Below are 26,408 nucleotides of genomic sequence, written 5' to 3' on the forward strand. Positions count from 1 at the left end.
CCTTTCATATCCTCTCCTAATGGATCTGTTGCTGTATCCCCTTGCTTTAAATCTAGATTTCAAATCCTCCGCTTGCAACTCAAATCTGGCAGTTGAAGAGCAGATACGCTTCATTCTCAGGTGCTGACCCACCGGGATGGCATTTATTGTGGAATAGGGATGACTGGAATCCGCATGAAGCAGAGAGTTGACAGCTGTGGGCTTCCTGTACACATCAGTCTGCAAATAACGATTCTCATCCACCTCAATCTTTATGTCCAGGAAGTCCACAGCCACCCTGCTCATTTGGTAAGTCAATTTGATATTATATTCATTAACATTCAATTGCTGCATAAATTTATGCAACATATCCTCTGATCCTTGCCATATGATGAATAAATCATCAATATAGCGCAACCAGCACTGCACATGGTCAACAACCCGCGCACCTCCCCCACCAAAAACCTCCCTTTCCCAGAAACCCAGGAAGAGGTTGTCGAAAGAAGGCGCGCAGGCCGCGCCCATGGCAGTGCCGCGTTGCTGCAGATAAAAAGCATCCTTGAAGACAAAAAAATTTTTTGTCAAAATGAATGTCAACAATTCAACAACAAGATCACAGATAGCATCATCCCAGTTGCTTGCATCCAAGAAGAAGCGAACCGCCCGTAAGCCATCATCATGCCGAATGCATGTGTAAAGAGACTCTACATCAGCAACCACCAACCACATATCTTCCTCCAATTGAATCCCATTGATCCTACATAGGACGTCCGATGTGTCCCGGGCATAGGAGGGAGTGACTCCACAAGAGGTTTCAAATAGAAGTCAATGAACTTGCAGATAGGATCGCTTAAACCCCCCACCCCCGAGACAATCGGAAGGCCAGGAGGGTCAATGGGATTTTTATGTATTTTGGGGATAAAGTACAGAGTCGGAACTTTTGGTTTTTTAGTTAGAAGTCCATCCAAAATTTTCTTGGGTATTATTCCCTTCTCAAACGCATTTATTAAAATAACTTCTAATTCATGTTTGAATTTGTCAATGGGATTACAGTCCAATTTATGATATGTTTGTTTATCTTTCAAATGTCTGAGTGCCTCTCTCTCATAAAGATCCTTGGGCCACAGGACTATGTTTCCCCCCTTGTCTGCTGGTTTTATAACAATATCGTCATATGTCCTTAATTTTTCAAGAGCAAATCTTTGTTTAGACGTCAAGTTGTCACATCTGCGTCTGCTAGATATGTTTTGGAAGTCCTGTAATACCATTTTTGTAAAGACCTCCACCGCCGGACACAGAGACAAGGGGGGAAACTTAGTCGATCTAGGATAACAATTTTGAGGGAAAATATTTTTTGTACCTGAAGATTGTTCTTCCAGAAGATCCTCAAGTGCCATAAGCGCCTCACGTTCTGTATTCTCTATTGCTGGCATATGAATATCTTTTTCATGTAATTTTTTCAAAATTAGTTTCCTTGAGAAGAGGTGTAAGTCTTTTGTAGCTGTAAAGAGATCAAAATTATTAGTTGGAGAGAATGATAAACCTTTCTCCAATATTTCCAGCTGGTCATTAGAAAGACTATGACTGGACAAATTGATTACCTCCAGACCCTTCTTTTCTTTTTTCTTTTGCTGATTAACTTGAGGAGTTTTACGTTTAGTAGCTTGTCTTTCACGGTTAAAACCGGAATTACGTAAGTCATAATATTTTGGATGTGATCGATTAGATCCTTCACTTGATGTTACCGATACAGTAGAGGCAGATCTGGCACGAGAGGATCCTCGGACATAATATGGTTTTCTATTCCATCTGTATACCATGTTAGATTGTTGATCACTCATATCCCGTTGGAATTTCTTTGATTTGTTTTCACAAATATTTTTCTCCCATTTGACAAATTCATTTTCAAGTTCAGTATTAAACCTAACCAAAGCCTCACTTGACAAATCCTGTTTTAATTGATTTTGCAGTTCCACAATATCTTTATCCAGATTTTCCAAAGTAATCTGATTATTGGATACCAGCAGCTCCATGAATCCCCTGGAGCATGTTGTAGCCAAATCTTCCCATCTTTGGCGAAAGACGAGGTCATCAACCTCAAATGAGGGAAACACTTGAACCCTAAGACCTCTGGGTATTAATCCCTTCTCAAGATACTTGTTTAAAAAGGCCCGGTTCCACCAGGTCCTCATACGTTTATTCAAAACATCTTTTAATTTATTAAAAATGTGCTGTTTGTCTCTACCATTTCCCATTGGCAAGACCCCTGGATCATCACAGAAAACATCATTCAACTGTGTCAGCCACGTCTGTTCACGGGCTTTATAATCCATATTTGAACTGGCTTTGAATGCTGTGAAAAACACAGAAATAATCAATTGTAAACGAAAAATACCAGTAAGAAAACAACAAATGCCCATGCTACAAGGCAACTCAACTGAGTTGCCTTGTAGCATGGGCATTTGTTGTTTTCTTACTGGTATTTTTCGTTTACAAAACATTAGTATTGTTGTTTCTAAATGATTATGAACTTGTTTTCTTTGCATTATTTGAGATCTGAAAGCACTGTTTTGTTTTGTTTTTTTTGAATTTTGACCATTTTCTTTGTCAGAAAAAAAATACAAAATGTATTACTTGGAAATTCGGAGACATGTTGTCAGAAGTTTGTAGACTAAAAGAACAATTTACATTGTACTCAAAAATATACCTAAAAGAGAAAAATCAGACAAACTGAACATTTGAAAGTGGTCTCTTAATTTTTGCCAGAGCTGGAAGTCATATATTTTTACAGATAAAACACTTAAACCAAAAACAATCAAAACTACTTACACGCCGTCTTTCCACCTTAGGAACTCGGGCCCGACGACACTGGGAAGAATAATTTCCACTCAACTGCTCCTGCTCTTTTGCACTGGAAGTGTCCTGTAAAGAAAATACATGATTTACCACATGTGTCGTATTGACAGTCAGTACATACCAATCAGTATAGCAAATGTACTCACTTCATCAGTGTTGTCTCCACTCTGGGAAGCATTCAGGTCTTCACTGGAGGACATGTTGGAATAGAAGGCTGCAAGAGACACAGAGTACACACTGCATAACATGACACACACAAAGAGACAGTACAGACTGCAGTGAAAGAGCCAGACAGACCTTTTCATAGCTTCTATACTCCCATGCAGAGTCTTGAGATATCTGGCCTTCCAGTGTCCACACCCCCTTTTTATACAGATTGTTTTTTGGAGTGGTTGAAATCCGTTCCTGGACATGTCCTTGCATACCAATGCGTTCCCATAGACAGTAATGCCTTGTTTATACACACTCATCCACATGCGTATGCCTGCGCATATTTGACGCCTCCAAAAATGCCTCATGTTGCGTTTGCACGGGGATGCATCTGCATACAAACTGATGCCAACGCATGTCCCTGCGTACACAATGTTAAAGATAGGTACACAAGACGCATGTGGAGAGTACGCAGGTCTACGCTGCTCTCAGAAACGCTAATGTGAATCCGGCCTTAAAGACCGCCTATTGGTAAATGTTTAATGCTGTCGGTTGCTCTGTATAAGGGGTCCCTAAGATACTCTGCCGGCAGGGTGCAGAACAAGTCTCTGCTGGCAGCACATTTTGGTCCAGTTTCCAGACATTTTGTGCTGTGCTATTTTGGTGATCCTCTTCTACTGACAACTGAAGGATTGCGGCTGCCCTGCTATACACCTACACTAGACCGTCAGCGGAGCAGGCAGCTTTAACGCCTTCATGACGCGGCCATTTTCCATTTTTGCTTTTATTTTTTCCTCCTGTTCTTCCCCGAGCCATATCTCTTCTATTTTTCTGTAATTATAGACATATGAGGGCTTGTTTTTTGCAGGACGAGATGTACTTTTGAATGACACTTTACCACATAGTGTACTGGAAAATGGGGAAAAAAAAAATTCAAAACACAATTCTATCTTTGTTTCTTGGGGATTATTTTTATAACGTACATGTCATGAAAAGGGGTGTATGACCTTTGGCCGCACACGGCTATCACATGTGCAGGGGACTTATCTTAGTTATCCCACCGCTGCCGGCAATGTGATGAAAACAGCAAGCTAGTCTTGCCCTAACAATTTATCGCAGGGGCTTATTGTAGGTATCCCACTGCTGCCACAATATGTCACAAACTGCAAGGATTTATGTATATCCCACTTTTGGTTACGCTTTGGAACTTACAGCTCTCCGGCGCCCCCTTTACCCTCAGGTCAGTCAGGAAACTGCACCTAGGAAATTAGTCGCCAGATGGGCCACTTGTGCGCTGGCTATTAGTCACGCTGCAGCGAGGGAATTATAAAGGCTATGGCTGCAGCCAGAAAATCAGCTTATAAAACCCCTTCCATCACTGCCAGCTAACCCACCTAGCCCAGAGCACACTTCGCTGCCACCAGCTTCCGATTTTTCTATTAATATTTAAAATTAATAAAGGGGTATGAACCCAACCCAAATTAGTAGCGTAATTAACTTTTAAGCACATGAATTAGTCATAGAGCATAGAGACGGAACTAATTTTATATTTTACGCCAAAAGATAGGCAGTGTTTACAGAAGATATAAAAAGCTTTTACAATATGAGACTATTAAAATATGTACAATGACAATACAAATAAAAGGGGATTAAGAGAACACTCACGTATTGCTTAGATCATCTCAGGGAGAACCATGCTGGTAGGAGGAGCCAGACGTCACAATGCATTGAGGTCTGGTTGCAGCAGCTTCCCAGGCTAGAATGAGGGCTGTTCTGTGTGAAAGTGACTTATACACCTGGGCTTGTGACATCACTAAAGGCGCTGGTTTTCCGGCTCCCTCCCCTAGCTCAGAGTTACAGATCTGATTCTGAAAACTTATAATAGTCATATCTCGCAGAGGGTACTTTGTATAGAAACGCACATAGTATCATCTTATTCAGCTGGCGTTCATTCAAAACCAAATACACAGCATCGGGCTGCCCCGGCTGCGCAGGAATCCACTTCTCTGATTCCATTGAAGTTAGAACTGGGAAAAACACAGGCTAAATAGTCCTGTCAAAGAATGTTCCAAATATGTAGTTTTCAATTCTCTAGCACAACCTCACATCGTTTTATGACTGTCATGCCCGCCATGTCTGTTGTGCCGCATGACCCCTGGGTCAGTGTGCACGTGCACTGAATTCTCATGCCCGTTATGTCTCATGCTGCAAGATCCCTGGAAGCAGTGTGCACACGCACCTCGTGACTGTTGTTCTGCAAGATGCCTGGAGCAGTGTGCACGTGCGCATTACCTCATGGCTGCACGCCGTTGCTAGGTAACCATCCGTCTCTGCTCTGATTCTGCAATCCTCTCTGTATTCCTGGAGCCCCTGATCATGTGACCTTTCCTATGTTCCAGCACTGCCTGACCCAGCTAACCTCTCAGTGTTGGGGAGCCCCTGATCATGTGACCTTCTCTATGGTCCAGTCCAGTCTGATCTAGCAACGCTCTCTGTGATCCTGGAGGATCTGAACCGGATGTTCTCCCCTGGTTGGTCCTGACCCGGAAGTGCAGGTGCTAATGCCCTATATCAGACTGCCCCTTCCTATGGTCGGGGCCTGAGTATCGTGTTGCTTCCCTGCATGGCTGCTTGGTCTGCTCGGTCGCTCTCTGTATTCTGTGCCCCTGCACTCTGCCCTGTAGTGCGTCTCTGCACACGCTCTGTGCTTGTACTCTGCCTCTTGTCCCGTGCCTTGTCTTGTGTTTGTCCTTTGTGACATGTTTTGTCCTTGTTATGCTCTGCCTTGTGGTCCTTCCTATGTTCTCTGTCTTTGCTTGTTCTTCCTTGCTCTGACCTATGGTGCTCTGTGGTGCCTCCTGGCACGCGAATCATTCTTCCTCTCTTACCTATGGTGCTCTGTTGTGCCTCCTGGCACACGCACGATTCCTCCTCTCTTACTTATGGTGATCTGTTGTGCCTCCTGGCACACGCACCATTCCTCCTCTCTTACCTTTTGTGCTCTCTGGCACATTCCGGGGCTAGTCTCAAGGTCTCCCCCTTGACCCGGCTCTGGGCTTTGGCCTACGCTCCGCTGCTAGCTCTGTTCTCGCTCTGACCTGACACTGTCTTTCTGCCTACGTTCTGCTCCTTGCCCTGTACCTTGTCTTACCCTGTTTCTCGCCTTGCCTTGTTTTTTGCGTTGCCTTGCCTTGTTTCTTCGTGTGCTCTTTGCATGCGCCTGGCCTTCCTAGCCTCCTGTCTGTGCCTCAGCCGTGCCCGCCCTAGCCGTGCTTGTACCCTGACCCTGGCATGTCCCTCGGCCTTGGACTTTGAACCCTGGCGTGTCTCTACACATGCACCCTGTCTCGTATGTTGAACTTTGAACCCTGGCGTGTCCCCTAAACATGCTCTGTACTTTGCACGTTGAACCTGGCGTGTTCCCTACATGCACACCTTGCCTGCTTGCACCTTGCCCTGGACCCTGGGGACCTCTAGCACGCACCCTGCCTGGAACCTTGCCTTGGACCACGGCGTGTTCCCTAACACGCACCATGTCTGGAGATCTGTCGTGTCTCCTTGCCTTTACCCTGGTTTACCTGCTGGATTCCCGGAACCTACCATCACTGCCAGAGATCGTAAGCATGAAGACTACGGCCTGATGTCCGGAGCTGGTGTCCGCAGCCTGATGCCCTGATCTGTGTCAGCTGTCCGGAGTCTGATGCCATCGTGTCCTTGCCGGTATCCGGGCTTACCTTCTGGCATGTACCATGCCATGGACCTTGGCGTGCCACGCACTCACCTTGCTGTGTTTTCCCTGTTATCACGTTTTGCACCTGATGTAACCCTGAATTTACCTTAATGAAGATACCTTGAATTCACGTCTTATCTTGTTTCCTGCATGTCCTTTTTCGTCAGACACACGTACCTAGTGTCTACTTGAGCCGGCCGTCTGGTTCCTGCAGTCGTGGCGGCTCACCCCCTTGGTCTTGCCCCTGACACTCCCTGCATAGGGGGTGGTTCCTCACAAGGTCAGCTCGCCCTAGGTGGGTGGGTGCCACGACCCAGATGGTCCACTCTAAAGAAATCGACAGCGTAAGCTGACCTCGTCATAATGACCAAATGATTAGAGTCTCATTATTGTCTATGGGAAGTCCTCACATGGTGGAAGACAAAGGGGCTCCCTGCTGTGAGGAAGGAAATCATTCACTGGTATCTCAGGTTACACTGAGTGTGTGTGCAGGCTGAGGGGGAAGGAAGCAAGGGGGTGGACAGTGTCAGGCTGAGAGTGAGCAGAAATTTGCAGGCATGGGGGAAAGGAAGTGGGGGTCAAGCCCTCACAACTGGCATAGCAGAGTTCAGTATGTGAATAGAATAGAATAGAATAGTCTGGAATGTTCCAGAAAATGTGATAATCAGGGAAATCTTACATCATATTTTACATTATCGTTACAGTACAGTTTTTGATATAAAATGATCATGCAATATAATTCTCATCAATACGATTATGGCGATGCCAAATATGTCCAGATTTTATTATTATTTTGGCGGTGAAAAAAATCAGAAGTTTGTCCCAAAACATTTTTTTGGGTTGTGTCGCTATTTTTCCGAGACGTGTAACATTTTTATTTTTCGGCCTATAGAGCTGAGTGATGGCTTATTTTTTGTGGCGAGACAACATTTTTATTAATAGAATTTTGGGATGGATATGACTTTTTGATCGCTTGTTAGTTGTTACAGCTTTTTTTTTTGTGTGGAATTCCTGCGTCCAAAAAAACGTTATTTTGGCATTCTTGAATTTTTTTTTTTGTTTGCAGTGTTTACTGATCTGGTTGTTTTTAATTTGTGATAGATCGGACTTTTCTGAACGTGGCAATACCACATGAGTGTATTTTTTTCTTTTTGATATTTTCAATAGGGGACTAGGAGGGTGATTGAACTTTTTTTTTCTTTCATATTTTTTTAAAACATTTTTTTTTTTTACCTTTCACTGTTATTGTTAACCCCGTTAGGGGACTTGAAGATACGATCGTCTGATAGCTTGTGCTATATACAGCAATGCAACAGCATCACTGCATATACAGTAGGAGAAATCACAGTCTCTTTTGAAGCCTGGTCACAGGCAGGGTTTCAAAGGAGCTCCATAATGACAAGCACAGTGGTTATCAGCTGACCCCTGGCTGTCATGGCAATCTACGATCACGTCACGGGCATGCCGATGAGTGGAGATAGTGACACATACGCATGCCAGCATGTTTTAAATGCTGCTGTCAGAGATTGACAGCAGCATTTAACAGGTTAACACCGATCCACCTGCGATTGTTAGTGGCCGGTCCTAGCTATAAAACACAGCCATCACCTGCTGGGTGTGGGGCGGGCTTGTGAAGGGGTTAATACTGTTCCCACTGCACTAGCCTATGGTGTGTCATGTGTTTTATTTACAACCCCAGTTCCCAAAAAGTTGGGTCACTGTCTTAAATGGAAAGAAAAGAAATCGGTGATTTGGAAATCTAATAGCCATATTTTATTCCAAACAAAACATAGAACGCAGATCAGAAGGTAAAAATTAGACATTTGTCCATTTTATTTGAAAAAATTCAAAAATTGATAGCAGTAACACATCTCATAAAATGTTGGAACAGCTCTACTCGCCACTCAGCGCCTCCTTTCTCCTACTTGACGGACAGCTCCTTTGCCTGAAGTTATACAGCATAGAGAGTGTTAGTCAAGTGGGAGGAGGCAGCGCTGGCAAGGGAATAGAGCCGGAGTGACACAGGATTCATGTCTTCAGCCTCAGTTATATATCAGTTCAAACACTGATTTCTCAGTAATGGAAGAACGGATTGGCTAGGTAAAGATATTGCTGGCTCGTCTTTGAAAGAGCTACATGCACATATACAGTGGGGGAAAAAAAGTCTTTAGTCAGCCACCAATTGTGCAAGTTCTCCCACTTAAAAAGATGAGAGAGGCCTGTAAGAATAAATGGGGCCATGCATCGTGAGATTTTGAGTGCAAACCTCCTTCCATCAGCAAGGGCATTGAAGATGAAACATGGATGGGTCTTTCAGCATGATAATGATCCCAAGCACACCGCCAGGGCAACGAAGGAGTGGCTTCGTAAGAAGCATATGAAGGGCCTGGAGTGGCCTAGTCAGTCTCCTGGTCTCAGCCCCATAGAAAACCTTTGGAGTGATTTGAAAGTCCGTGTTGCCCAGCGACAGGCCCAAAACATCACTGCTCTAGAGGAGATCTGCATGGAGGAATGGGCCAACATACCACCAACAGTGTGTGCAAACCTTGTGAAGACTTACTGAAAACTATTGACCTCTGTCATTGCCAACAAAGGATATATAACAAAATATTGAGATGAACTCTTGTTAATGACCAAATACTTATTTTCCACCATAATTTGCAAAATAATTCTTGCTAAATCAAACAAGGTGATTTTCTGGATTTGTTTTCTCATTTTGACTCTCAGAGTTGTGGTCTACTTATGATGTCAATTACAGGCCTCTCTCATCTTTTTAAGTGGGAGAACGTGCACAATTGATGGCTGACTAAATACTTTTTCCCCCACTGTATATAAAAGACTGACTGTCACTTCCAAACAGAAAACAGGTGTGTACTGTACAGGTGCTTAGAGTAACCATCTCTATATATACTGTATCTAACAAATAAAGTAGCACCCTGTAGCATGAAAACGTGAAATATATATAATTGCACTAGAAAATTAGAAAATATGTGAATACTTAGAGCATAAATTGGCCAATTCATGTGTGCCCATATATATATTTTGAGGAGGGGGGAGAAATCCTGCTGACAGATTCCCTTAGTTATAGGACCACAATCGGGAAGTTTTTGTTAGTGTTGGGTTTTCCAACTAACCATTGTAGCCAATCACTGACCTTAGAAGTGATGTTTGCATACACGTCGCTATCACAACTTCCAGCGCCCTATGGGGTCCATGAGAGCAAGGTCGCTAGAGTAGTGGGGAATACAAAGGATGATTTTTTTTATATGTCATTGCCTACTCCTAGGAGAAACCCATTTAAGCTTGTGAGATATTTAATAAACTGAGAAAACTTATCAGAGCTCTTATTCTGTTGCTAGCTATATTATATATTCTATTATAGCTCAATGTATATGTATGTACTACTAAATAGAGTAAATTATTTTTATTTAAAAAGGATCAGGGGGTCTAAACTTATATCAACTCAGTTATCAATAAAGGTTCAGCCATGTCAGACCTATTGACCAGTGGGAGGTGGAATGCCAAGTGCCGGAGTGATGTCTATATAGGATATTTAAATTGGGCCGAATGCGTAATTATATGTCTGTGGGATATACAGTTGTGGCCAAAAGTATTGACACCCGTGCAATTCTGTCAGATAATACACAGATTCTTTGGTATTATTATCTTCATTTAATTTGTCTTAAATGAAAAAACACAAAAAGAATTGTCCTAAAGCCAAATTGGATATAATTCCACACCAAACATAAAAAAGAGGGTGGACAAAAGTATTGGCACTGTTTGAAAAATCATGTGATGCTTCTCTAATTTGTGTAATTAACAGCACCTGTAACTTACCTGTGGCACCTAACAGGTGTTGGCAATAACTAAATCACACTTGCAGCCAGTTGACATGGATTAAAGTTGACTCAACCTCTGTCCTGTGTCCTTGTGTGTACCCCATTGAGCATGGAGAAAAGAAAGAAGACCAAAGAACTGTCTGAGGACTTGAGAAACCAAATTGTGAGGAAGCATGAGCAATCTCAAGGCTACAAGTCCATCTCCAAAGGCCTGAATGTTCCAGTGTCTACCGCGTGCAGTGTCATCAAGAAGTTTAAAGCCCATGGCACTGTGGCTAACCTCCCTAGATGTGGACAGAAATGAAAAATTGACAAGAGATTTCAACGCAAGATTGTGCGGATGTTGGATAAAGAACCTCGACTAACATCCAAACAAGTTCAAGCTGCCCTGCAGTCCGAGGGTACAACAGTGTCAACCCGTACTATCTGTCGGCATCTGAATGAAAAGGGACTGTATGGTAGGAGACCCAGGAAGACCCCACTTCTTACCCCGAGGCATAAAAAAGCTAGGCTGGAGTTTGCCAAAACTTACCTGAAAAAGCCTAAAACGTTTTGGAAGAATGTTCTCTGGTCAGATGAGACAAAAGTAGAACTTTTTGGGCAAAGGCATCAACATAGAGTTTACAGGACAGAAAAAGAGGCATTCAAAGAAAAGACCACGGTCCCTACAGTCAAACATGGTGGAGGTTCCCTGATGTTTTGGGGTTGCTTTGCTGCCTCTGGCATTGGACTGCTTGACCGTGTGCATGGCATTATGAAGTCTGAAGACTACCAACAAATTTTGCAGCATAATGTAGGGCCCAGTGAGAAAGCTGGGTCTCCCTCCGAGGTCATGGGTCTTCCAGCAGGACAATGACCCAAAACACACTTCAAAAAGCACTAGAAAATGGTTTGAGAGAAGGCACTGGAGACTTCTAAGGTGGCCAGCAATGAGTCCAGACCTGAATCCCATAGAACACCTGTGGAGAGATCTAAAAATGGCAGTTTGGAGAAGGCACCCTTCAAATATCAGGGACCTGGAGCAGTTTGCCAAAGAAGAATGGTCTAAAATTCCAGCAGAGCATTGTAAGAAACTCATTGATGGTTACCGGAAGCGGTTGGTCGCAGTTATTTGGCTAAAGGTTGTGCAACCAAGTATTAGGCTGAGGGTGCCAATACTTTTGTCTGGCCCATTTTTGGAGTTTTGCGTGAAATTATCAATGTTTTGCTTTTTGCTTCATTCTCTTTTGTGTTTTTTCATTTAAGACAAATTAAATGAAGATAATAATACCAAAGAATTTGTGTTTTGCAATCATTTTCAGGAAGAAACTGAGTATTATCTGACAGAATTGCAGGGGTGTCAATACTTTTGGCCACAACTGTAGAGGTTCAGATAACTTTGTCTGCTGCTACAATACAGAAGCTAGATGATACAACTACTTTTTAACCACACGAATGTGGTCATTATTTACAACTATTTTTGAATGTTTGTGGTTTTTTTTTTAGCTTTTGAGTAGTTTTTTACGTTCAGTCTGTTTTATTAAGGATATGTTACAAGTTAACACAAAAGAAAGAGCCAGGAGTACACCAAACTTAGTATAGTTATATATGCAAGACATATTATTCACATATGGCTGTTTTTTTTTTTAGATGTCTTGAGATATATAAGAACAAAAAGTAAAATTAACTAATTACGATTAACAGATTATGCTTTGAAGGAAACTCACCCACGATAGTACATAAGGTTTTAAAAAGGGGGAAAGAAAAGAGAATGAATGAAAAATAAGGAGGAAGAAGGAAGAAACGAGATAGCAAACTTAAAGTGGAAAATAGGAAAAGTATAAGGGAATATAGAGTTAGGGGCAAGTGCCAGAGCATATTTTTTTTTTCTTTAATGGAAATGGTGTAATGGAACAGATGAACTTTTAAGGGTGTAGCCAATCAGAGGTCATTGATTGACTGCAGCAGTCTTTTCACCTTTAATTCGCTATGTCTTTTACCTCACGTGCAGGAAATGCGGATCTTGGCTATCCATGGTTATGACCTCTAGCAACTAGCTAACTGTCACTATATCCTTGATCGTGTCCATGGATACCTAAGGTCCTGCAATGCCTGCACATGAGGAAAGAGACATAGCGAATCATAAAAACTATACTACATTTGTAATTGGAGGCATTTGCTAATAACACTTTTATTATTGTTATTATTACACCTACTACATATTGGGATAGGATCTTGGAGATATAAATATTAAAAGATTGACCGTCACTTCTAAACAGAAATCAGTTGTGAACAGGTGCTTATTAAGAGTAGCCATCACCATATACGACAAAAAATTAAAGTAGCACTCTGTAGCGCTATAGCATGCAAACATGAAATATATATGAGTTGCAATACTTCTCTAAAGATTTGGAAAAATTGAGAATACTTAGCACATAAATTGGCCACATGGGATTCACATTAGGCAGGTTCCCAGCAACAAGAATCGCCTTATTGTGGCTGCTGGGCACACAAGAAGTGGCCAATGTATGCGCTAAGTATTCTCAATTTTTCCAATTTTCTACAGCAGTAATGCAATTCAAATGTCATATTTCATGTTTGCATGCTATGGCGCTACAGAGCGCTACTTTATTTTTTAGGATCTTGGAGATAGGAATACCCCTTTAAGTCTCATTCTTGTCCAGCTGGAGTAAGTGGACACCATGTAGGGCATGTACTTCGGTTTGGGTATGCGTACGCATCTGTGAACTATAATGGGCGCAGACTATACCATAAGAATATATCTTTGATGTACATTCAGATGGGGAGGTTTGGTGGGTCTATGTTTTATATATCAAAGCCCGAAGTGAACTGCGATTTTCAATTCAGTGGACCCTGCAAAATAAAGTACACTTTTTTCTATTTTGTTATAATGAATGTCAATAGGCAAAATATGTAATGCATACAGTGACGTACATCAGGGCTATATGCTGAGAGATTGTCCCAAAGCATATGGTGTGAACAGCGCCATCCATAGCCACAGTAGATATCGATATACCAACAGGAAGGTATTTTATTCTAAAGTAAGCTGCCTTAAATATCACTGTATACAGTTAATGTTATTATCTTTTTTTTTTCTTAGTGGTACAGAACTTCTTCATCTTGCTGTGTTACATCCAAAAAAGCTCAGCGTTTATTCAGTCTCAGGTAAAATTAAAATTCAAAAGTGTTAACACATTACATCTCCTTTTCAGCATTTTATGCTTCAACATTTCAGTATTGAAAGCTTGACAATCTCTGAATAACCCCATAACAACCAAACCTGATGGCGTAGATGGCAGAGGAGAAGACAGAAGTAGTAATAAACCACTTCTGTCTTTCCATTAGAGTCACAAGATCAGACTTGCACTAGTTAGATTGCAGCAGAGTTAAAGCAGTGACTGGAAAAGACGTTTTTGCTGACTCCAGAGCCAAGCTGTTCACCGGAAAAACACAACTGATGGTTGAGTTAAAGTACAAAAGTAAAGTTGAGTATTGAATGACGTTATAAAAAAAGTGTCTCCGTTTACCCCAGGCCCTAGAAACAGCTTCACGCTTGTCAATTGGCTAAGTCGGATAATGCAGCCTTGGTCTGAAAGGTGGATAGCTATTTCTGAAATAAAAAATCTGCATAGTCTTGCTTCTAATATTAAACAACCGAGATGAAGATACTGGCATTTTGTCATGGCAGAAGCAGTAGTCTGAAATTAATTTCAAGACTACTGCTAGGATTGTGCTGGTGCAGGATTTTGCACAACATTTTTTGGCCCAAGGGCCACACAAAAGCGATCCGAAAAGCCACAAAAAATGTAAAGGGGTATTTACTTGAATGCATCAGCAGAACCAAAATTTGAGACTATGTCCTTAAAGGGAAGGTGCCAACAAAACATATTTTTTTTTCAGCAATTGAAAAAATGTAAAGAATTAATGTTTAAATTTTCTTTAAAAATATTATCATTTGTTTACAATTTTTAGTAAAATATGAGAAATAATTTTAAAAGGTTTGGTATTTCCACTTTTAAACACTAGGGGGAGCAGCTACTGAAATTTTACAAAAACCTACTGTACAGCTAGCTCACATTACTGCACTGCAATAATTATGGGCTGAATGTACTGACATGTGTGATGTCACTCCTCTCTTCCCTTTCTGGGTGTTTGCTAAGGGATATGAGAGGATGACATTTAGGAACACAGCGCGGAGCCATTTTGTTGGTGGTTGCAAAGTTATACTGACAAGTAGACAGTCACTGAGGATGGCAGGCAGCAACGATTCTGTTAGTTGGTGCTGCTCGCTGTATCACGCAGACATGCAGGGGGGAGAGGAGTGCGTAGGAGGGAGAGCAACCCATGGGGAGAGAGACATGCAGGGGGGAGAGGAATGCATAGGAGGGAGAGCGACCCAAGGGGAAAGAGACATGCACGGGGGAGAGTGACCCATGGGGAGAGACATGCAGGGGGGGAAGATGCATAGGAGGGATAGCGACCAATGGGGAGAGAGACATGGCGGCGGGGAGAGGTGTGCATAGGAGGGAGAGCGACCCATGGGGAGAGAAACATGCAGGGGGAGAGGAATGCATAGGAGGGAGAGCGACCCATGGGGAAAAAGACATGCAGGGGGGAGAGCTACCCGTGGGGAGAGACATGCAGAGGGGGAGGATTGCATAGGAGGGAGAGTGACCCATGGGGAGAGAGACATGCAAGGGGGAGAGGAGTGCATAGGAGGGAGAATGACCCATGGGGAGAGAGACATGCAGGGGGGAGAGGAGTGCATAGGAGGGAGAGCGACCAGGCACAGGGGGTTAGAGAGCACACATGGAGAGAGAGACTAGGCACAGGGAGCATAGAGAGCGACCCATGGGGAGAGGGACATGCAGGGGGAAATGAATGCATAGGAGGGAGAGCGACCCATGGGGAGAGAGACATGAAGGGGGGAGAGGATTGCATAGGAGGGAGAGCTACCCATGGGGAAAGAGACATGCAGGGGGAGAGGAGTGCATAGGAGGGACAGCCACCAGGCACAGGGGGATAGAGAGCACACATGGGGAGAGAGACCGGGCACAGGGGGATAGAGAGCACACATGGAGAGAGAGACCAGTCACAGGGGGATAGAGTGCACACATGGGGAGAGAGGCCAGGCACGGGGATAGAGAGCACTGTTCTGGTCTATGGGAGGTCAGAGAGGGAGATATATGGTGGAGGGAGCAGGGTTGCAGCAGCATAGAGTATTTCAGGAGAGCAGTGTGCTGGTCTATATGGGGTCACAGAGAGAGCTATATGGTGGAAGGAGCAGGGTAACAGCAGCACAGAGTATTTCAGGAGAGCAGTGTGCTGGTCTATGGGGGGGTCACAGAGGGAGATATATGGTGGAAGGAGCAGGGTGACAAGAGCACAGAGTATTTCAGGAGAGCAATGTGTGGTGGTCTATGGGGGGGTCACAGATGGAGACATATGGTGGAAGGAGCAGGGTGACAGCAGCCCAGAGTATTTCAGGAGAGCAGTGGGGGGGTCACAGAGGGAGATATATGGGAAAGGAGCAGGGTGACAGGAGCACAGAGTATTTCAAGTGAGCAGTGTGCTGGTCTATGGGGGGAGTGTGCTCACACCCTGACGCACACTCACGCTGACGCTCACATGCTGACGTGCTCACATGCTGACGCTTACACTTACGCGCTGACACTCACGCTAATGCTTACGTTCACACTGACGCTCACATGTTCACATGCTGACGCTCACACGCTTACTCTCACACTCACACTCTGACTCTCACACTCAGCCCGACACGGTCATTACGAAGCCGATAAGTAAACACAAACACACACAAACCTACGCACACATTGCCACCAGCCTATGTAGGAGCGTTAACAGAATGAACATACATAGGCTGTAACCAGACAGCAACTGTTAATTTTAAAGAAAAAATAAAAAAAAATTGCGTGGGCTCCCACGTAATTTTAATAACCAGCAGAGGGAAAGCCGACTGCTGGGGGCAGATGTTTATAGCCTGGGGAGGGGGTAATACTCATGGAGCTTCCCAGGCTATTAATATCAGTTCACAGCTGTATACCTAGCCTTTAGTGGCTATTAAAATGGGGGACCCCAGCAAAAAATGACGTGGGGTCCCCTTATAATTAATAACCAGCAATGGCTATGCATACAGGCTGATTAATAGCCTATGAACGGGCCATGGATATTGCTTCGCCCAGGCTAAAAACATCAGCTCTCAGCCGCCCCAGAAATGTCGCATCTTATAGATGCGTCAATTCTGGCCCTGAGCCTCGCTCTTCCCACTTGCCCTGTAGCATTGGCAAGTGGGGTAATATTTGTGGGGTTGATGTCACCTTTGTATTGTCAGGTGACATCAAGCCCACAACTTGGTAATGGAGAGGAGAGGCGTCTATAAGACACCTATCCATTACTAATCCTATACTTATTTGGTAAATAAAGACACATCCAGAATAAAATCCTTTATTAATCTTAATTAATCATACTTACTGAACGCCTAATCCCCGACTCCCTCGTCTCCTGCAACAAAAATAAAATAATAAACCATAAATATTCCTCACCTTTCTGACAAAAAGATAATCCATAATGTCCCACAGTTATCCTGATCACTTTGAGAGCAGTCACATCAGGATAATCCTTCCTGCAGTGTATTACTGAGCTGCATTGAGAATTTACCGGAGTTCATTAGCTCCGGTGCTCTCCTCTTATGGCACCACTGCTGCTTGGGAAAATTCTCACACAGCGGTGCCATAAGGGAGTGCACCGAGCTAAAGAAGTCCGGTGAACTCTCACAGTTGTGCAGTGATACACTGCAGGGGGCGATTACCTTCTGTCAGCATATCGACGGAGGCCCGGTAGAGTGGTCACATCTCCCGATATGACTGTTCTACACGTGAGATCGCCGTGGGACAATCTGGATTACCTTGCACTATGGCAGACAGGGAGTATATGTTGGTTTATTATTTTATATTATTTCTAGGACACAAGGGTGTCGGGATTTGGTGTGAGGTGAGTGTAATGTTTTTTTATTTTTATGCGCATATGTATGTAATGTAACTTTTTTTTTTTTTTTTAAACTGTGAGCACAGGCACCAGGCAGATGATACTACTCTCCCATCAGACATAGACTGATGGGAGTAGTAGTCTCATTGGCCCGCTCCTGCTTTTTTACTTCGGTCATCGCTGTGGGTCACAGTCAGCTGCGGAATCATGCTGACATCTGCCAGCATGATCCCGCAGCGCTGTGATCGACAGTACCAGCGTTAGCGTTACCGCGGGTGACAGTCACAGCTGCAGAATCACGCTGACATCTGCCAGCATGATCCGCAGCGCTGTGGTCAACAGTACCGGCGGTAGCATTACTGAGGGTGATAGTCACAGCTGTGGGGAAGCGCTGACATCTGCAAGCATGATCTCACAGCGCTGTGACCGACAGTATCGGCGGTAGCATTACAACGGGTGACAGTCACAGCTGTGGGGTAATGCTGACATGTGAAAGCATGACCCCCACAGCTCCTGTCATTGCACGCACTGAGCAGTGTATGCAATGACAGGGGAAAGTAAAGCCCACAGCATACGCTGCAGGCTACTATAAAATGGCCGAGATCTCCTCTTACAGCTGTGACCTGGACAGCCCAGGAGTGCGTGCCTAAGGCACAGCTAATGTGGCTACAGTAAAATAGATAATTGCCTCTTACTGTGCTTCCTCCACAAAATATCTGTTATGACTGCTAGAGCACTATCACAAGGGTAATGTACAAAGAAGACAAATGCCTGAACCTGACAGGTCCCTGTTCAGACTAGGAAAAACACTTTTCTAACCTTGGTCTGTTCGAATCCAGAAGCATGACAGTCCCCTCCCTCCACTTCAAGGAGGAGCTACTAGACCCACCGAGATCCCCAACTGCTGATGCCACAAGTAGAACTACCATACTAGGCGAACGGTTTGTAGATCTTTAGCATGCACCCAGGATTTATCCTCTGGACCGAAACTCTTCCATTGACAATAAACTGAAGTCGTCGTTTGATATGTCTGGACTTCAAGACACCTTCACTTCATATTCTTTGTCCTCTACCAAGTGTCTCTTCAAACGTATTAACAAGCGAGACATGAAAAGAATTATTAATCATCCATGCAAGCGGGAGTTGCAGCTTAACCATCACCGGATTAATGATCTTAATTTTCTTATATGGTCCAACAAATTTAGGAGCAAATTTTCTTGATGGAACTTTAAGACAGGGTATTTTAAGAGGTTAACCACACAGAATCTCCCAACCAAAAGACAGGAGTCTTTCTATGTCTTCAATTGGCAGTTCTCTTGATTCGATCGCAAATTATCGAAAGACCTCTTTTTAACCTTTCTCCAAACCTTATCCAAACGAGATGAATATATTTCCTCCTCTGGAACTGCAGACTGCAAACCAAAACAATATCTGAAAACCAGATGGAATCCCCCACAACAAAGGCAAGGCTAGGTTCCGGTAGCAGTAAAGGTTCACTTATTGAGTGCAAACTCAGTCAGGAGAAGAAAATCCACCCAATCCTCTTGATTTGTTAATAAGATCACCACCACCTCTTCACTAAGAATATATGTAATTTCATTTACCATGAATTTTGTATTTATATTTATTTTGGGTTTATGATATTTCCACATGAATATTGGTACAGCACAATAATTTTGTATATATTTCTTTTTAGCGATGTTTGAGAAAGGCCCAGGGTGGGTCGAAACGTAACCTAACTTATCGCTTTACCCATCATCGCCTATTATGATATTGAACAATTGAGCACTGGGGTGATTGGCTGACTATTTCTTGTATAATAACAGACACTATTTGCAAAGTCTCTGCGAGTGCAGCTGATTACCTTACACCTGATTATTTGGAATCAAACAGTCAAGCCAGCGCACCCACAATTGCTGAGTGCACATACTATCTAGTACCTATTGTTTTCAAAAGGGTGGCAGAATAGGAGAAATTTTCTCCGGAGCAGTGAGTGGAGGTTCTGACACCATATGTAACAGAGGAACCGCCGAAAGCCTATTAAGACCTGGTCTTTCAGGATCCAAAAGAGTACGCCAAGCTGAAAACTGAGAACTTGGCGCTTTCTGGAGTGACTGACTGTCAGGGTGCAGTGAGTGCACCACTGGGTCTATTGCCATGACAAACCTCCCCGGTCCCAAATGTTCGACCTCCTACACCTGGTCCAAAAGTGGTTGCAGCCTGAATCTTCTTCGTCAACACAAATGGTGAAGAGGGTCAGCAAGGATAGATTCATAAATTCCCTTCTGAGGCCGGAGCATTCCTGGGTTGCCCAGGGAGATCCCCGGAATGCTACTGACCTGGTGTGGGGCTATTGGAAAGTTACCAGGTGATCGGCAATTCCTTGGGGAAGCAAGGGGTTTTTAGCATCTTTGTATTAGGATTCCAGAAAGGGGGCTGACAACCAAAAGAAGGGATCTAGAGCCACATCTAGGGGGGGGGGGCATCCAAGAGCCCAGGAGGTGTTTGAGTTGCTACCAAAGGGCCCATCCAATAACATGGACTGCAGCTTAGGTCGACACTGCTCATATTTTGCATACCTTGTCGGCAGTTCTTTTGCTCAACCCAGCAAGGGGCTGCAGGCATGTCCCGTATCAGTGAATGGAGTGCAAATAACTGGTCTGTTGAACTCTGTAAGTTTGGTAACCTTAGTGAGGATTGCAGTTCCTCATCGGCTGGTTCCTGAGATAATGGTGGGTGGCCACTGTATCCATGGTGACACTAAAGACTTCTTTGTGGCCCGAGTGGTCATAGACACAAACTGTGGCACCAGGTGCCAATGAAGTTAGTGTAGTCAAGGATCTTTTGCACCCTGTTATAATAGGGTGGGACTTTCCTTTGTTCTGGGACTTGTGGGGCAGAGTGGAGTCCCTTGATTGCTTGGACGACAGACAGGCAGGCCACTCCTAAAGAAACATCATCGCTGGCCACGGCTGACGATTTTCCTTTTCTGCATGCTTGTTGGTGATGAGGTAACATCCCTCGAGGCCAACATACCTGTGCTGGAGATGTCCGGGAGAAACTTTGGAACCGCTCAGCTCAGGGATTTAACTCTAAAAGGGTCATTTGGTAATGTAACTGTACTTAATGGTGTTTCTCAAATTTAGTTCATTTTGCTGTAAATGGGGCGTTACTATTTCCAATCACCAAGCAGAGAGGTGAGGTTATCAAGCAATTACAGGTCCAGGGCCATACATACACAAGGTGTTAGACATGGCCCATACGCATGTGTTAGGTGGTCATCTGGGGGTAGAAAAAAATAAGGAACGGATCTTTGAGAGGTTCTACTGGCCTGCTTGTCACTGAGAAATCCTGAATTATTGTACGTCCTGTCCCAACTGCCAGCTGGCCTCCACAGCTGCTCAATTCCGTAGCTCCTTAGTGCCATTGTATATAATTGAGGTTCCATATGATTGCATAGCCATGGATCTAGTGGGACCACTGGTCAACTCCACCAGACGGCATCAGTATATCCTAGTGGTCCTGGACTATGCTACACCATATTCTGAGACAGTACCACTGCAAAACTCCTCCGCCAAATGTATAGCTCTGGAGTGGATCCATATTTTTTCCAGAACAGGGTTGCCCAAGGAGATCCTAATGGACCAAGGAGCGCCATTCATGTCAAAGGTGATGAGAGAATTGTGCAAAACACTATAATTAGGACTAAAGTCTACCATCCACAGATAGTTTGTTGGAGAGGTTTAATAAAACCTTGAAGGCCATGTTGAAAATGGTAGTAGAGAAGGATGGCCAAGACTGGCACTGTCTACTGCCATACCTTTTGTTCTCCATCAAAGAAGTCCCACAGGTCTCTTCTGGTTTCTCCCCATTTGAACTGTTGTATGGCTGAAACCCCACGGACTCCTAGATGTAGGGAAGAAGACCTGAGATACGGAGTCTGCACCCTACATGAGTGTAATCGAACATGTGGCGGATTTGCAAGAGAGAATGGCCAAGGTGATGCCCATGGTGAAAGAACACCTCAAAGCACAAGAGGCACAGTCGAGATTGTACAATAGATAGGCGAGTGTGAGACTCTTCAACCATGGGGATCGGGTACTGGTGCTGGGACCTACAGTGGAGAGCTCTGGCCAAGTGGCAGGGCCTGTGACGTAGTTGAAAAGGTTGAGGATGTCAACCATAAAGTGCACCAACCAGGAAGAAGGAAGCCCTACGAGGTGTATCACATCAACCTGATTAAGCCGTGGTGAGATATTAAGCACGAGGAAGCTCCGTGTTTGGTGGCGGAGTCTGAAGCCAACATGAAAGAGAACAAGGTGGCAGAGTCGCTGTCATGTGCTCAAAAGCAGCAGTGCCGAGATTTGCTACATTGGAGTGTTCTCATAATTACTTTGGTGTACTCGGGTCATAGCGCATAAGGTTCTCACGGAGCCTCATGTTCAGGTGAAGTTGAAGCCCGCCGAGTGCTGATCTTGAAAGAGATGAAGCGGATGCTGAGCCTGGGAGTCATTGAAAAGTTCAAGAGTGGCTGATTTAGTCTCATAGTCTTAGTGCCGAAATTACATGGAGAATGGCAGTTTTCCAATGACAATAGAAAACTGAATGAGGTCTCTAAGTTCGATACATATCCAATACCCCATGTTGATGGACTGATTGAAAGACTAGGGCCTGCCTAATACATTACTACTCTTAACCTCACAAAAAGGTATTGGCAAACTCCCATGTCCCAAGATGCCAAGAAAGCTGCCTTATCAATGCCAGACTGCTGTTTCCAGTACACATGCATGCCATTTGGGTTGCAAGGCGCTCCGACCACCTTCCAATGAGCCATGGACCAGGTCCTAGTTCCCCACAAGAAGCACGCAGCGGCCTACCTGGATGACTTCATGATCTTCAGACAGAATTGGGGAAGCCATGTGAGCAAAGTCTAAGCAATGCTTGATGCTCTACAAATGGCGGGGTTTTCCATAAACTTGAGGAAATGTGCCGTAGGCTTGGAGGAAGCTAAATACTTGGGCTATGTCATAGCCAGGGGTGAAATAAAGCCCCAAATAAAATTGAACCGAACCAGAATTGGCCACAACCTTTCTCAAAGAAGGAGTTCAGAGTGTTCCTCGGCATCGTGGACTGCTATCACCGGTTTATCCCTAACTTTGCCATGATAGCCACCCCTTTGACGGAGCTCCTTAAAGGGACAAAGTCGGTTATGGCTATGTGGTCTTCAGAAGCTGAGACTGTCTTCAAGGAACTGAAGCTAGACCTGTGTAAACAGCCAGTATTGGTGGCACTGGACTTTTCTAAGGAATATGTGTCCTAGTCGGAAGCTTCAGATGTCGGGCTTTGAGATTTGATTTTTTTTCTCATTACACTGTTTACTAATTGCTGTAATTAATCTTATATTTTGATATATTGGACTTTTTTACAAAATTAACCATGTCACTTCTGTCACTTCATGTCACTTAAATTATTTTTAATATGGCAAAAGAGGGGATTTGAAATTCTCTCTCTATATTTTTTTTATTTTTTTAAAATTTTCATTGTACTTGTTTTTCGCCGTAGGGGACTTGACCCTGCGATCATGTAATATATTCAGCAATACCACAGTACTGCTATATATAGCAATAATCACAGTCACCTGTCAACACCATCCAGAAGGTGGTGTTCACAGGAGAACTGTCCTAATAAGCATGGGGTCTTCAGTAGATCCCCGGCTGTCATTGCAACTCATCGGCAAACCCTGATAGCACTACGGGAGTGTCGAAGGGCGCATGGAATGACTCTCCTTCCTAGCACTGTAATAAGAAAATAAATTAATAAGAATTAACTCCACTTTCAGGTACCGTAACTTTTTTCAGAACAGGCTGTCACGTGTATGTGAAGAATAATGCTATTTATGGCCATTATATTAATTTTTTAGCAGATTTCTCTTTGCGAGATCTAGTAAATAGAAGAGTGGATTCACACATTGTGTGTATTTTGCCATGAATTCTGAAATGTTTAATTTTTGCATCAATTTTGGCATCTTTTTTGTGTCTCTCTGATGATGTTTTCCTTCAGCCCCCTTCCCTCTTCATAGACTTCTATAGGCAGCAAATTAATTTGATGCCTTGCTGAAGACGGATTTGAGCAGTCTTTGAGAGTGACTGATAAGTGAGACTTTTGTATAAGGAGACAAAGCCTGGCTTATTGGTGCATTGTATACATATGAATACAGATGATGTTCTGGCGTCTAGCTTCCTCTTAAGCGGATGCATGGTGTGGATTTCTGAGCAGAGTGCATTAACGGTGGTAAAATTTTGGGCTTCATCCTAGTTAATGTAGTCAAAAAGGATATGTTCCCAATTTATATATCCGCTGCAGTGAAATCTTCAGTGGGTAATACCACTGTGAATATTGTGTGGGTTCACTGTACATTTTCCTTTTTGCAGGTTAGAGGGTGACATCTGCTGTTTTCAAGTCTGCATGGCTGCTCTCTTTAGGCTGCAGACATTTTTATAGTGTATGTAGTCTTGAATTCGGATGTTTTTTACAAAATGTACATTGGATTGTAACCTTAGAGTCATGTTCAACTCAATATTTCAGTGGAACCTTTTGTTTTCTTGCCTTTCTCTGCAGGTACCTTAGGAAACGTGGAACATGGAAACCAACACCAGATTAAATTGATGTATGAACATAATCTTCGGCGAACAGCTTGCAACATGACTCATGGCCCATTTGGAGGAGTTAAAGGTATGTTGTGAACTGACCTTAAAATTTGAACAAATGTTCTTCCATGATACTGTCTATTCATAAATTTAATGTTTTGTATATTGAAATGTAATGAGTTGTACGCTTGTAATATATCTCTGCACGAATTGCAGAAGACCAACATTGGACTACATATAGAAGTCCAAAAGTCCTATGGTGGCTCTGCTATATCACCGTCACTAGATGACTATGGATTTCTTATACAAGAAGGCCAGTAGTCACCAATGGTTCATTTCATGAGCAATTCGTGGTTTCACATATTAGAATGAGCTCGCTGATTGATGCTCAGTTAAGCCATTTCTGCAGCCAGCAATAAACAGTGTAACACAGATTATAGAAGGCCAATGGTGCACTTTTTTAATGGAACCTAATTACAAAAATGTTCAAAAATACATCCATTTACATCAAGTCACCATCCATACCTGTTAATTTTACGTCAAATTGCTTGTTTCTGTCTCGGCAGAGGCCTTAATCACTTTCCTTATGTTGTGATGTACTCCCGTTTTTGCATGGCAACATGTTGTGTGGCCAACGTTGCCATGTAGCCCTAGCCTTAGTGGCAAGAGCTCGCTGTGAGCACTTCTCAGTGTTTTTCTTTGTTGCGTATAAGCCAAATGGCCAATGATAACTTTTGTGAGTGATGGCTGCAGATGCCCCTTCCAGGCCCAATTCTTCTAATTCTCATTCGGTACCCTTATACTTGTATTATAGACATGACATTTTTTTATACCATCGATCTGGTTAGGGAACAAAAGCTTTGGTTGTTAAGAATTCTCCCAATAGGTGTTGTGGCAGTTCAGACCAATGGCCTATAAAGCGCTGCCCTGTGTAGTATTTTTTTGGCATTTCCTCTTTTTGAGCTGGCATGACCTTTTTTTTGTCTGAAGACATTCTCTTTTACGGCTCCAGGTATAATGCTTCCTGTGTTTCAAATGTTTGCAACTTCTGGCTGCTAAAAGATTAATAAATTTCGACTGCGGGAAACACCCTGTCTCTTTGCGGAGGACTTTCTTATAGCCTATAATAAAACAGTACAGAAATAGATTAGACTTGGCCAGCGGTATAATGTTCTTATCCCCAAGGAAACTAGTACTTTAGATTTCCCTAACAAGTACATTAGTTTAGACATGGCTGTTATGCTGTATGCTATTTGTGACGTGGAATATAGTTATTAATAGCTTTCTTCTTTACCCCACTCTTCCTTGAAGTTAACTCTGCACAGCAGCGCTCCCATCCATCTGGATGCACAGGAACTGCAGGTCTTTCACCAATAACTTGAGCTGTAAAAAGTTGTGGGAGTCTTAGAGGTCAGATCCCTACGTTCATAAATCACAATTGTCAACTTCTGAAGGCAGTCATGTGCGAAGAATGTCCCTTTGCGGTACACGTAGCTACATACCTTTTTCTCCCATTTCTTCTCTACCCCGCTCCACACTTTTCCCTGGTTATAGAAACCCCTGCAAATAACTGGTTTCCCCAATTTTTTAGAAGGATTAGCGAGGCTTTGGTATTCCATAATTCTGGGAGTGTCGTCAATTATATTGTCGTAGAAAAAATTGAAATCCATTAGGCCTCTCCAGTGAGGGGGCATTCACCCCCCCCACACACAGAATCTTCAGTACGAGAAAGAGCTTACAATCTACAACCCTCCTTAATGTACAATTACACAGTTGACATTGGGTAAAGAAAAATTAGTGTTAGATAAGATGTGGCAAAACTAATTAAAACTCCTTTTGAAGCCCAGAGAGGCTTAAATACCTGGTGTGGACAGGTATTTAAAGGCCCCCATTACACACAACGATATTGTGAACGATATCGTTGCAACGTCACCAGTTTGGTGACATAGCAGCGATATTGAAACGACATCATTGCGTGTGACACGTAGCAACGATCAACGATAAGTTGGCTGATCGTTAATCGTTGCCTAATGGTCTGGGCCATAAATCTATCGTTGGTCTCCCGCTGGACAGCACACATCGCTGCGTGTGACAGCGAGAGACCAACGATCAGCGAGCTCCCAGCGCCATACAGCAGATGCTGGGAGCTTTTATCCAGGGTAAGCAGAGCTTAGATACCCGCTGTTTACCCTGTATACCAGCGTG

General features: G+C 43.5%; 1 protein-coding gene across 4 annotated transcripts in view; it reads left to right on the forward strand.

The window, feature by feature from the left end:
• The window catches only part of BBS9 (Bardet-Biedl syndrome 9), a 649,391-nt gene that overhangs the window by 55,918 nt on the left and 567,065 nt on the right, over window positions 1–26,408 (forward strand). For all 4 annotated transcript variants that reach the window (XM_073549956.1, XM_073549955.1, XM_073549957.1 and 1 more), the window contains exons 5-6: window positions 13,655–13,719; window positions 24,175–24,288. In XM_073549956.1, coding sequence (XP_073406057.1) covers window positions 13,655–13,719; window positions 24,175–24,288 — 179 coding nt within the window. The remainder of the gene's footprint in view (window positions 1–13,654; window positions 13,720–24,174; window positions 24,289–26,408) is intronic.

Source organism: Dendrobates tinctorius, unplaced genomic scaffold (assembly GCF_039654945.1).
Source record: "Dendrobates tinctorius isolate UK_male_01 unplaced genomic scaffold, ASM3965494v1 ptg000162l, whole genome shotgun sequence".
Lineage (NCBI taxonomy): Eukaryota > Metazoa > Chordata > Amphibia > Anura > Dendrobatidae > Dendrobates > Dendrobates tinctorius.